The sequence below is a fragment of the Parus major genome, chromosome 22 (genome assembly GCF_001522545.3).
Source record: "Parus major isolate Abel chromosome 22, Parus_major1.1, whole genome shotgun sequence".
NCBI classification, from domain to species: Eukaryota; Metazoa; Chordata; class Aves; order Passeriformes; family Paridae; genus Parus; species Parus major.
Window position 1 is genome coordinate 2,657,322 of NC_031790.1, and position 13,018 is coordinate 2,670,339.

Here is a 13,018-nt window from a genome sequence, read left to right on the forward strand (position 1 = left end):
CACGTCCCCGCTGCCCAATATCGAGGTGCCACTGTCCCCCCTCCCCGGGCAGGGCACGGGCGGGGACCCCCTGCTCACCTCTGTGTTTCCACATCCCCCTGGGCTCCGCCACCGCGCTGGGGCTCCGATCTTCCCTCTGCAAGACAGCACAGAGGGGACTGGTGAAGCCACCGCTTGTCCCCACGCTGTCCCCGCGGTCCCCCGTGCCCGCTGCCGCTGCCCGGGGGCTGCTGACGGTGCTGGCGAGCGGAGCGGCGGCGCTGACGCCCTTTTGTCCCGCGGCCTCGAGAAGGCTCCAGCGGCAGCGGGACGGGCTCGGCCCCCCACAGCCCCCGGGCCTGGCTGCGCTCTCAACCCACAAAGCCGCACACAAAGGGGAAAATTCCCCATTCTCCTCCAAACTTCTCCTTTCAGGAGGGAAAAGCTCGTGGCGGTGCCGGCGCGGGGAGCCCCGAGCCCGCGGGGGGTGAGGGGGTGCCAGCGCCTCTGGGGACACCGACCCCGCTGTCCCCCAGCCCCGCGGCTCCCAAGAGCACAGAACTCGCTCCCGTGGGGCGCAAAGATGGAGCGGATCGGAGAAATCCGGGAGTATCCTGGAGCAGAGAGCTCCGTGTCCCCTCCCTTGAGCCCCCCCGGCCACAAAGGACCCCCAGATTTGTCACCGGGACGGGGTTTAACGCTCTGAGCCCACCGCCAGCACCTCCCCGCCCTGCCGGGGGGCGCACGGCTGGGACGGGCTCGGCACAAGGGTGACATTGTCCGGGAGGGCACAGCCCTGAGCTCACACTTTCCAGGGCCGGAGCCAGCCTTGCCCCGCGCCTCGGGACCCCGGCGGGGACGCGGTGACAGCGAGCAGATGGATGCGATGGCGGAGAACGGCAGCGGCGGGAGGGTGGGTGCGGGGCCGGCCGGGAAGGAAAACAAACCCGAGCCGGGGGTGCGGAGAGACGCCACAAAACCGGCCAGGGCTGCACAAGCAGCTCGGTCACGGTCCCCCCCCCCCGCCCCTCTCCGAGCTCTGGGGACGCGGGGACAGCTTATCAGGCTCAGGCAGAGAGCCACCGCCCCGATGGCAGCCGCGTTCCCCATGGCAACCTCCAATCTCCCCGCGGCTCCGCGGCCAGGTCCCCGCGTGGGCCCAGATAAGGGCGGCTCGGCGTGTTTGGGATTTTCCTGGCCGGGAGGGCGAGGGGGAGCGGGAACAGGAGCGGGGAAAGCAGCGGGTCCCCACTCTCGGGGCGATACTGAGGGGGACCCACGGCGCGGGGAAGGAAAAGAGCCGGGCAGGAAGCGTGGGAAGAGGGAGAGATGGAGAATGAATGGATGGATGGATGGATGGATGGATGGATGGATGGATGGATGGATGGATGGATGGATGGATGGATGGATGATGGATGGATGGACAGGACACGTGCGGGGCTCACCGGGATTCAGGGGTGCCGGTGCCCCCCCCCGTGCCGGTGGAGCCAGGAAGAGGCCTGTTCCCTCCTCCCCACCCCGAGGAAATCCGGATTTGACTTTTCGCAGCCGCCAAAGCCATCAGTGCCCGGCCCCGGGCCAGGGGCCAGGCCGTGAGAACCCCCCCGGCACCGCCCGGGGGGAGCGGGAGAGGACCCCCAGCCTTCCTCCCATCGCTCTCCTCCTCAGCCTCCCTTCCCTGCCCGAATTGTGGCGCGGCTGGCGCGGCTCGCAGCCAGCAGTGAAAGGCGGGGGGACACCCGGGGTCATAAGTTCCCCGAACAGAAGGTTCCCGCCAGCCCTGGGAACGGTGTCCGGTGTTCCCAGCCCAGCCCAGCCCAGCCCCGGCCTCCTCCTCCTCCTGCTCCTCCTCCTCCCATCAGAAGCTCCAGACAAACAGCGCAGGCCAGGCCCAGAACATCCTCCCCGCTCACCGGGGAAACCGAGGCACCGCCACACGCGGGGCCCCACCGGCAACTTGATCGCGACAACGACAGCCCCGGGGAGCACGCGGGTCCCCGAGCCGCGGCTCGCGGCTCGCCGGTGTCCGGTTCCTCTTTTGTCCTGTTTGTTCCGCTCCCCGGGGCTATTGACAGCCCATCGCTTCCGAGCCGCCGCGTCCTGCCCGGGGACCTCGGTGGCCTTAAAAGCCACCAGCTGCCAGCCCCGGGCGTTTTTCCACGGCTGCGATGGACGGTGCATCCTGCCGAGGGCGCAGGGATGCTCCGTGCCTCAGTTTCCCGGGATGGGAGGTGGATGGGGAGTGGGGGGAGTAGGAACAATCCGCCCACAGCATCCCGGAGCGGATGGAGGTGAAGGAGGCATTTCCACCTCCCCGGTTCCTCCCATCCGTGGAATCTGGGCCAACGCAGCTGCCCCCAGCCCTGCCAGGAGGCTCCGAGCCCCTCAGGTTTACAGGGGGGAGACGTGGCCTGAGCCCCAAAACTCGGGGGAGTTGTGGGGGGGTCTTTTTCCGGCCCCCCTGCCCCGATGGCCACCCCGCAGCCCGCTCTGGGCCGCGCCTCACGTGGCTCCTAATCTGGGATTAAAGCGGGATTAGCCTGCTCATCCCGCACGCGGAGGGACCCGCTGGGGATGTGTGAGGAGGCCGCGCCCCCCGGGGCTCCCGCTGGGGGTTTGAGGGTGTCCCCGCGCCCCTCAGATCCCCCCGGTTCTGCCAGTCCTGGGATCAGCCCCCACGGCGTTGGGTACCCCGGGGTGGGGGGGGCCCGGGCACCCCAATTCCGCTCATGGGGCCAGCGCAGCGAGGCTCGCACCCCACAGGACACCCGGGACGTGGCCGGGGGGTCCCGAGGGGGCGGGGGCTGGCCCAGGTTTGCCTGGGAGAGGCTGGAATTGGCCCAGCCTGGCCACCCACCCTGCACGGCCACAGCCCGGAGCTGAACCCCCCCGGAGACGGCTCCATCCACGGCCAAGAGATGGGGGGACGCGCTTTGAGCCCCAAATTCTCCCTCTAAATCAGCCCCCGATGCTTCATGGCGGTGGGGGAATGGGAATTTGGCCCCTCAGGGCTTTGCCAGGGGGGTTAGGGTGCTCCAAAATTCCGTGTCCTCGGCAAAACCGCGACCGCCACAGCCAGGAAGCATCAAACCCTTCACGGAGGGGGAGGATTGGGGGGCGCCCCCCCAGCAACAGCGCTGAGACCCCACAAATTCACTCCGCAGGTGCAGCTGGGAAGGGCTGGGCCGTCCCAGCCTCCTCCCTTGGGATCCGCGAATCCAAATCCAAATTCAGCGTCCCCAGGGAAGGGGGACAGGGGTGTCCCGGGCTGGGGGGAGCTGGGAGCGCTGCGGTGCCGCGGGGGGGGCTCGGGGAGGGCTCAGCCCTGGAGACGCTGTCCCCGCGTCCTCCTCCTCGGGTCCCCGCCCTTCCCATCCCCGCGTCCCCCCAACAACAGCAGCAGCGCCGGACAAGGGGGGGGACAAAATGTGGGGCACCCCCGACCCCCCTCCCAGCTCCCCCCGCCAGCGGCGGCACCGAAAAGCCACGGGAAAAGGAAAAGCGGCGGCCGCGAACCGGCCCTGCCGCTCCTCCCCGGCGGCCTGTGCCCCCCAGCCGTGTCCCCAGCCGTGTCCCCAGCCGTGTCCCCAGCCGAGACCCGCGGCCGCGCACTCACCTAAGGCCGGGGGCAGCGCATCCCTGCGGCCGCGGGGGGCTGCGGGGGGCTGCCCTGCGCTTGCTCCGCTCGCCCGGCCACCGACTCGCGCCTGGGCTCCCGGGGCTGCGGCGGCTGCGGCGCATCCGAGAGCGTGACAGGGGGGCGCGGGCGGGCGAGCGGGCGGGCGAGAGGGCGAGGGAGCCTCTATCTGCCCCCGCCAGCCCCGATAACCGCGGCTGGGCGGGCGGGCGTGCGGGGGAGGCTGCGTGGAGCGCTGGGTGGGAGGGTGGAGGAGTGCGTGGCTGCCCGGGGGGGGTGGTGGCCGCGTGGGTGCCTCTCCCCAGCTCGCTGCCGCCTCGGTCCCTTTCCCAACAAGAGGAGAATTAGCCGGCATCATGACGAAGCAGTATTGGCTGCCGCTCCTCTCGCTTCCCCAGCACAAAGAGTGAGGAAAACGGGAATAACCCGGCCTGAGCCGCTGCCAGGGACAGCCCGGACCCCCAGCACACCCCCAGCCCCCGCCGGGCATCGGGCGCGGCAGCCCCCGCTCCCCCCCGCAGCTCCTCGGAGGGGTTTTGGCAGCTCCCAACCCCTCTCGGGGTGGGGACTGAGCACCTCAGGGGGCTGCGGCAGAGAGCGGGGGGCACCTTCCACACAACCCGACCCCCAGGCTGGGTCTGGGGGCACCGCACCCACCCCTCGCTGCCCTGGGAGGGGAAATCCAGCGGGAATTTCCATCCGCGGGATCAGCGCAGCCCAGGGAAGGCTGGGAGGGGTTGGGAATCTGTCAAAATGGAGCGCTGGGCTCTGGCGGGGAGAGCTGATTCCCCCCGCACCCCAAGCCCCCCACACCCTGGGGGTCGCGGTCCAGCCCCGGGCCGGGAGAAGGGCTGGGCAGGGCAGGGAGGCTGCGGCACCTCCATCCCTCCGGAGCCGCTCGGAACGGGATCCCGCATCCTGGCACGGCAGCGGAGCCGCGGCCGGACCCCGCCGGGGGCGGCGGGGCTGCGTTGGTGCCGCAGCGCCGGGATCCGGAGTCTATTCCCGGCTCTGTGTGGGAGCGCTGCCTGGTGACAGCAGCTCCCTTCCCGGGGCTCCTCCTCGCTGCTCCTGCTCCTTGCTGCCTCTGTTTCCCCGTACCCTGCTCAGGAAAGGGCTGCTGGACCCCTCTGGGTGCACATCTGGGGCGGGTGCGCGCTCAGGAGCGCACATCTGGAGGGGCATGGACACGCGGGGGGAGGCAGCGTCCAGGGATGGGCAGGCAGGCCGCACATCTGGGCAGGAGCACACCCGGGGCCGCACATCTGGGCAGGAGCACACCCGGGGCCGCACATCTGGGCAGGAATACAGCCAGGGCCGCACATCTCGGGGGGGCTACAGGCCCAGAGGTGAGCACCTGGCGGGGATCCACCCCCAGGGGATTCACACTCGTGTTCCTTGACGCCAGGGCAGCCCGGCTCGCTGGAGCATCCCGGCCTGGGCTCCGCCGCGCCGAGGGGGCTCCGCCGGCCTCAGCCGCCCCCCGGGGCCGTGCCCGTGAATAATAGAGGCTGCGGCCGCCTCCCCCCCGCCTCTAACCCAGTTTCTCAAGCATGAAGACGATCGCAGCGGCTGCTCGGCGGCTGCCACCTGCGCCCGGGGCCGCTCGGGTGCCTGACCCGGCCGTGGCACCCGCCGAGGCTCGGCCTCCCGGCCCAGCGCGCCGCGGTGCCCGCGGGGACGGCGGGAGGAGTTTGGGGACGCCCCGATCCGGCTCCAACCCGCTCATGCACGCACTAAAAGCCAAACCCGGCCACGCGCGCCAGAGCCCCGGCCCCGCTCGGTCACCCCTTGTCAAAGCCGAAGTCCCGAGAGGGTGCTGGGGGGCGCGGGGCGTGGGGCTGGGGGATCGGGCCCTACCTTCAGGGGAGCCCATGGCCCGCCGCGGGCAGCGCTGCGTGTCCGCCGGGAGCCATCCCCGAGCCCAGCATCCCCTCCCCTGCGCCGCACGCACGTTGCCACAGCGACCGCCTCCCGCCGCAGGCGCCCGGGATGGAGCGCGGAGGGTGGGCAGGAGCAGCCCCCGGGATCGGAGAGGGATGGAGGGAGGGCAGGAACAGCCCCCGGGACCGGAGAAGAATGGAGGGTGGGCAGGAGAATCGGGGTTTGGGGAGGGATGGAGAAAGTGCAGGACAATCGGGGTTTGGGGAGTGATGGAGGGGGGGCAGGAGCATCCTCTGGATTTACTGAGGGATGGAGGAAGTGCAGGACAATCTGGATTTAGGGAAGTATGGATAAAGTGCAGGAGCGTCCTCTGGATTCACTGAGGGATGGAGGAAGTGCAGGAGCAGCCCTCGGTCTCCCCACCCTGCGGTATGGGTCCAAGGAGCATTTCCGCAGCCCCAGGGGGCACAACCCCTGTGCCCCCTCTGTGCAGCACCTGCCTGACCCCAAAATGCCCCCAGGGCCTCCCTACAGGGCTCGGGGGCGACACCCAGAGGATCCCGGTGACCTCCACGCTGCGAGGGCACCCGGACACCCCCAGGGGACACCAGTCCTGTCACCCCCGGGCCAGCTCATCCAGCTCCCAGGGGACCCCTCTGTCGCGTGCCGAGGGCAAGGAGTGGGGGGTTTGTGGTGGCCACGATGGTTTGGGGTGGCCTCGATGGTTTGGGGTACCCAGCGTCTCTGAGGCCGGGGGGGCTCTGGGGAGGCGCCCCCGGTGCCCATGCACGGCCCCCTCGGACCCCCCAGGGCATCCCCAGCCCCTGGGAAAGGCTGGGAGCAGACACCCTCCAGTGCACTTTCTGCACAGAGGACATTCCTGTCCCCACCTCCGCCCCCCGCCCCAGGTCTCACCTCAAAAAACAAGAAAGAAACAGCGCGAGGGGTTTTTTTCTCTCTCCTTCTCCAGCCATAATTAAAAAGGACTCACCCTTCCGAGCCCTTTCTATCCAGGGAGGTCGAGAAGAAAGAGAGGGGAGGAAGGGGAAAAACCCTGAAAGAAAAGAGAGGAAGGGCTTGGGAAGGAGAAGAGAGAAGAAAAAAAAAAAAAGAAAAAGGGACAGGGGAAAAATTAAAGCGGAGATCACACAAAGGGAACTCCTCTACCTTTGAAGCTTTGGCTAAATTGAGGAGGGGGCGGCGGGGGCAGGGAGGGTCCGGACCCAGTCGGCTCCTTTCTCAAAGCCTTCTCCTTTCAAGAATGTCTCGAATTCCTGCAGGAACAAGGAGCCGAGGCTGTGGGGCCGAAGGAAACGGGAGGGGAAGAGAATCAAATCACCGTGGTTAATTCCGGCCGCCACACCTGGGCAGCGGCGCTTTGTTCGGCCCTAATTGCGGGCTGTTGCATTTCCCCGATCCTTTAAAGCCTCACTGAACTCAAACTGTTATCATTTTGTCCCCACTGCTCCCCCCAGCCCGGCCCGGCTTTGTAGGGGCTGGGGGAGCCCCGGTTCGGGGATTAGGTCCCCCCCAGGGTCCGGTGCCACCTCCCAGGGCATTGTCACAGGTGATTATGGGGAGGGGGACAGCGGTGAGATGGGGAGGGGGCGGCCGGGGTGGTGGGTCCGGCAGGGAGGAGAGGGGGGATCGTGATGGTGACAGCGTGAGGGGGGTGGGATTTAGGGGAGACAGAATGAGGGGATGGGATTTGGGGGGAACAAACTGATGGGAAGGGGATTTGGGGAAATAAGGGGAACAGGGTGAGGGGGGTGAGATTTAGGGAGAACAGGATGAGGGGGGTGGCCTGGGTGGGGATCAGGGGGTACCAGAGTGATGCCCTGAGTGTGGAGAACAGGGGGTGCCACCCTGGGTGCCACCCCGAGGGTGAGGCCAGGTGAGGGGACAGCAGGGCCCAGGGCGATGCTCTGGGGGAGCTTTGGGTACCACAGCAAGTACCAGGTGATGACCTGGGTGGGGACAACAGGGACACCAGGGTGGCACCACTATGAGGGTGACACCTTGGGGGCTGTGATGGGCGCCGGCCCTGGGTGGGGACAATGGGAACACCACTGCAAGGGTGACACCCTGGCATCAGCTCAGGGTGGGGACAACACCGGGCACCCCCCGCTGGCACATCAGGGGTGATGTTCTGTGGGGTAAAACGGGGTGTGGGGTGTGAACCCCTCCGGGGGAGCAGCGGGTGCCACCCTGAGTGTGGTGTCCTTGTCCCCAGGGTGCTGCAGCCAACCTTCAGGATCCCAAATCCCGGGGAGTCCCCATCAGCCACCACCTTCACCCTCCTGCTTCTGTCCCCAAGCTCGGGGTGGTGGCACAGGGGGGATCCCCCATCCTGACAGGCACGGGAAGGAAAAGTCTGGAAAAGGCCCTGAAGTCTGGACACTCACTTTTATTTCCCTGGGGTTTCCTCCTTTACACCAAGAAACTCTCAAGTCTAAAGGTTTAGGCCTAAAACCGACTCAAACAACAGAATTGGTCAAAACACACAAAATACGATCGACAGCAAAATAAAAACCAGCGAAAGGCGGCTTCTCTCTGGCCTGGTGGCACCCACAGCGCCCCCGGCCCAGGCAGCGCCACCAGGAGGGGACACGGACCCTTCCCCTCAATAAATAACATGGGGACCCCACGGGGGGGACACAAGTGCTGGCCCAGGGGGCTGCGGGCATGGAATCCCAGCCCAGAGGGGACATCCCAGCCTGGAGGGGACATCCTGCTCCAGAGGGGACATCCCAGCCTGGAGGGGACACCCCCAATAGGAGACACCCCACCCCAGAGGGGACACCCTTCCCCAGAGGGGCTGGCCTTGACCATCCCCAGAACCCATCCGTGGGCCCAGGGGGAGCGGGGACGTGTCCGGGGGTGGTGGCACAGGGACACCGGGGGCTGACAAGGGGACAAAGGCACTAGGTGAGGAACGTGGATTCCACGGGATGCTCCGGGGATTTGGGACCCCCGTGGACATCTCCTAAGGGTCTGGGTACCACAGGATGCTCCAGGGATTTGGGATCCCACTGACCATCCCTGAGGGCATTGGACACTTTGGGATACTCCAGGATTCAGGACTCACTGAGCACCCCTGAGCAAGTCACAAATTCCCTGGATTCCCTGGGATTAGGGGAGTCACAAATTCCCTGGATTCCCTGGGATTAGGGGAGTCACAAATTCCCTGGATTCCCTGGGATTCCTGATCGGCATCACATCCCACCCCCAAACCGTGCCCTCCCCACCCTGGGGGCGCTTCCAACCCATTTTTAATAAAACAAAGAAAATCTCTGGGAACCAGGGGAGTTCGGGCCTGGCTGGGGGGAACTGAACGGCTCTGGAGAGAACCAAACGGGCTCCAGGGGAACCTGAACGGGCTCCAGGGGAACCGAACAGGCTCCAGAGGAACCTGAACGGACTCCGAGGGAACCGAACGGGCTCCGAGGGAACCGAACGGCTCCAGCCAGGCCGGGGGTTACGTGCGGGGGCCGCGGGTGCGGCGGGAGCGGCGAGTGGGGGACGAGGAGCCCACGAACTCGAACTGCTTCTGCCGCTCGGCGTTGGGGAAGGGCAGCTGGCCCCGGTAGAGGCGCTTGATGAAATGAGCCTCGCGCTGGTTCTGGCGGCTGCGGGAGGCGCGGCGGGGCCGGCCCCGGCGGGTGAAGGCCATGTACCAGCCCTCGTAGCGCGCGTTCTGGAAGGCCGTGTAGTTGTTCTCCAGCACGATCTCGGTGAAGATGCAGTCCTTGCTCTTCCCGTTGGGCTGCGGGGAGAAGGAGGAGAGAGGGGGTTGGGGTGGGACTTGAGAAGGGTTGGAATGAGCCAGCCCATCTCTGGTGGCCTCCAGCCCGTCTCTGGTGGCCTCCAGCCCGTCTCTGGTGGCCTCCAGCCCGTCTCTGGTGGCCTCCAGCCCGTCTCTGGTGGCCTCCAGCCCGTCCCTGACACCCCCCCAAGAGCATCTCCGCCAGCCCCAGCTGACCCCTGACACCCCACAGACCATCTTTGTCACCACCCTGACACCCCTCAGCTCATCCCTGTGACCCCCAGCCCACCCCTGCCACCCTCCAATCCGACCTTTATCACCCCAAACCCATCTCTGCCATCCCTAGCCTGGTTTTGTCACTGTCCCTGACGTCTCCAGTTCATCTCTGTCACCCCCAGCCCACCCCTGCCAACCCCCAGGCCCATTTTGTCACCTCTAAAACCCATTTGTGTCACCCCAGAGCCCATCTTGTGTCACCTCCATCCCATTCCTGCCACTCCCTGGGTCACCTTTGTCACCATCTTTGGAACAGCCCAGCTCCTGTCACCCCCAGCCTGCCCCGCCACCTCCCAAAAACACCTTGATCACCCCAAAACCCACCTTGATCACCCCAAAACCCACCTTGATCACCCCAAAACCCACCTTGATCACCCCATTCCCTATGGATTCAAGCCCCGGACACCAGGAGCAGCTCCCTGGATCCTCCCCAGCAGCCTCCAGGGAGGAAGAGGGAGCCCCCCAGAGCCCCCGAGGATGGGGGGATCAGCCCAGCCAGGATCCCCGGCTGCTCCCCGGGGATTTGGGGTGTCCAGGACTCACCTTCCCGATGAGTTTCCCCCTCTTGCTCATGCAGATGTACTTCTCGCTCTCGGCGCCCTTGATGCGCACGCGGCTCCCGAAGGTGTCCGTCTCCACGATCAGCTTGGCTGCGGGGAGGGGACGTGTCCCGGGGGGCTGTGACACCCCCAGACCCCAAATCCCCCCTGTCCCCATCCCCATCCCCACTGCTTCCCTCTCCCAAAAAAAAGAGGGGGAAAATAAATGTGATTTCTTTGGGAAAAGGAGTTGTTCCTTTCTGCGGCACTGGGCTGCCCCAGGTTCCTCCAAGGAAGTTTTTCCCGGGATTATTTTTGTCTCTTGGAGGAATCTGGATCCTTCTGAGACCCCTCAGGGGAAGGAAACTTTTCATTTTCCAGGGAATTTCCCTATCCGTGATGCCAAAGAGACCCAAATTGGGCAGGTGATGAAGGTACAGCCCCAGAAATTCTGCAGATTCGCCAGGAATTCTGTGGATTCTCCAGGACCAGACCAAACCCAGCACCAACCAGGCTCCTTTTCCCCATTATTCCTCCACAACATTCCCAGCTCCAGAGCTGCGTGGAAATCTGGGAGTGCAGGCAGGAGAATCCAGGGAAAACAAATAAAAATAAATAGATAAAAAAAAAAATAAAAATTAAAAATAAATATAAATAAAAATAAAATAAATAAATAAAAATTAAAATAAAAATAAATAAAAATGAAAATAAAATTGGGGAAAATGAAAACAAAAGCGGGGGAAAGTAAAAATAAAAGTGGGGGGTAAAAAGAAAAATAAATGAGGAGGGGAAAAACAAAAAAAATAAATGCAGGGGAGAAAAAATAAAAACGAGGGAAAAATAAAAAATAAAAGCTGGGATCTGCCCACCAGTGATGGATATTTAGGAGGAGGATGTGGGGATCAGAGGATTTTTCTCTGGGAAAAGCTGTTTTGTCTGCAGGAAGGGATTACAAAGCACCAACCCCTAAATCTGGGAATTATAAACACTGCACAAAACCAGAGAAATCCACGATTTTGGAACTTTTGAGGTCAGGACTGACTTTTCCCAGAGAAACAATTCTTTTAAATATAATTTTTTTTGTTTTTTACGCGGATTTTTTAGGCGGAGCCGGAATTCCCACATCCCACCTAGAGAACAATTTGGGAAGAGGCGCTTCCCGGGCGATTCCCTGAGCTCCGGCCGGGGTCGGGACAGCTCCTCACCGAATTTGTTGCCGTCCTCGGCGGTGGCCGTGATCCTTTTTCCGCGGACCTGGACGTGCTTGCCGCTGGTCCGGCTGTAGAGTTGGTACTCGCGGATCTGGCGGCGGCTCAGCTGGTCCGTCATGGCCCCCTGGTCCCTCACGTACTGGTTAAAATTAGGAGACGGTTGGTTCTCCCCCTTCGTTTTCCAAGGGAAAAAATGGGATCAATTCGTTTTTTGGGATGGCGAAGAGAAGGAGAGGGTGGGAGCGGGGTGGTGGAGCCTTTTTGGGAGTTTGGGGTGGGAAAAGTGAAGTTTTCCCGGTTTCCAAGCAAAGCAAGGGTGAGGGGAAGGATTTGCCCCTCGCGCGCCCCGGGGGTGGCTCAGCGGGAATTTGGGACGCGCTGGGAAGTGGAAGCTGAGCTGGGGAAACACCCGGTGGGTCCCACACGGGGGGTGTGGAGCCCTAAATCACCCCCAAAATCCCAGGAGCGGGTGCCCCAAATCCCCGGATCTGCATACCCCAAATCCCCCAGGAGCTGATACCCGAAATTCCAGGAGCGGGTGCCCCAAAACCTGGGCGTCCCAAATCCCGGGAGCGGGTCCCCAAAATCCACCGGGAACGGGTGCCTGAAATCCCCCAGGAGCTGGATATCCCAAATCCCCGGAGCTGATACCCGAAATCCCGGGAGTGGAGCCACCCGCTCCCAACCCACCCTGGGAATGGGATAAACGCTCCTGGGATCCCAAAACAGCTCGGTGGCTTTTCCTAAACGCGGGATATTTGGGGGGGAAAGCGGAGATGTTTAGGGCAGGTGAAGAGGGGGACTTGGGGTCCTCTCTCCCAACTCCAACCAGAACATCCCAAGGGAAAACTCGGCTCAATCCCGGTGCAAGGGGCATTTGGGGCACCACCTGCGGGACCCCAAAAGCAGCCCTGAAGGAGCTGAGATCCAGGGGTGCCATCTCCTGCTGGGAGAGGGGCACATTTGGGGTCCTGCCGCTGCTTTGGGGTGCACGGTGTCACCTCGGGGTGGTCAGGACCTGCCTCCCGCATTCCCAGGATGCAGAATCTGGGAATTCCCAGAGGTTCTCCAGCCCTGGGAGGGTGGGGGGCAGTGTCCGACCCCCCAAATCCTTCCCCACCACCTTCGTGCGCTGCCGGGATCTGCTGTAAAGCCTTTGGGGTCGGTGGGATGGGACTGGGGGGGGCCCTCTCCATCAAAGGCGCTTCCCTTCCCTTCCTCTCTCATTTTCAAAGAAATAAAAGCATTTACCTTGGGAAGGGGGAAAACAAAAAAAGAGAGGAGGAAAAAGGAGAAGAAAGGTCCCGAGGATGTTTTAATGGCTCGGGGGCCGCAGCCCCGGGGGTTTTGTTCGGGCGCTCGAGCAAAGGGTGCTGATATGGAACAGTGGATTTTAAAAGCTGCCACTTTTCTAAAGCTCACAAAAAAAAAAAAAAAAAAAAAAAAAAAAAAAAGGGTGTGAGCAGTCCCCAGAGGGTGTGGGGGAGAGGGGAGGGGGTGTCGAACCTCGCACCCCCCCGCCAGGAGCGGTCAGGCCCCGTTAACACCCTCGGGGCGAGCCCGGGGGCTCCGGGAATTCCTCCCTGGCCGGGCCGGGCTCCGTGCCAGCGTCACCCGCACCCTCCGGAGGGGCTGGGGGCGGCCAGCACTGACCCCCCCCTCCAGAGGGGACACGGCCCCACGGGCACCATCCCTGCTCGGAGCCACTCGGGATGGGACCCCCGGG

At 64.1% G+C, this 13,018-nt stretch overlaps 2 protein-coding genes and 1 long non-coding RNA gene across 6 annotated transcripts in view; 1 reads left to right on the forward strand and 2 right to left on the reverse strand.

The window, feature by feature from the left end:
- Positions 1–3,939, reverse strand: part of DMTN (dematin actin binding protein) — a 9,016-nt gene extending 5,077 nt beyond the window's left edge. Inside the window, exons 1-2 of one of the 4 annotated variants that reach the window (XR_001524848.3) lie at positions 3,596–3,760; positions 79–136 (exon numbers count right to left, since the gene is read on the reverse strand). Coding sequence is in view for 2 of the 4 variants with exons in the window: in XM_015648953.3 (XP_015504439.1) it covers positions 79–136; positions 3,596–3,720 (183 nt within the window). In the remaining 2 variants the exon portion in view is untranslated. Of the gene's footprint in view, positions 1–78; positions 137–785; positions 986–3,595 lie in introns of those variants that run through there. The other 3 variants (XM_015648953.3, XM_015648952.3, XM_015648954.2) reach the window with 3 other exon arrangements.
- Positions 3,886–6,942, forward strand: LOC117245415. The gene is made up of 2 exons (XR_004500097.1): positions 3,886–4,022; positions 6,781–6,942. It is a non-coding gene; the product is annotated as an uncharacterized LOC117245415 (long non-coding RNA).
- Positions 6,943–8,933: 1,991 nt separating this feature from the next.
- Positions 8,934–12,508, reverse strand: FGF17 (fibroblast growth factor 17). The gene is made up of 3 exons (XM_015648955.3): positions 11,287–12,508; positions 10,086–10,192; positions 8,934–9,266 (listed from the first exon to the last, which is right to left on the reverse strand). Exons 1-3 carry the CDS (start codon positions 11,408–11,410, stop codon positions 8,979–8,981), a joined length of 519 nt encoding a protein of 172 aa, XP_015504441.1. The 5' UTR covers positions 11,411–12,508; the 3' UTR covers positions 8,934–8,978.
- Positions 12,509–13,018: the final 510 nt, after the last annotated feature.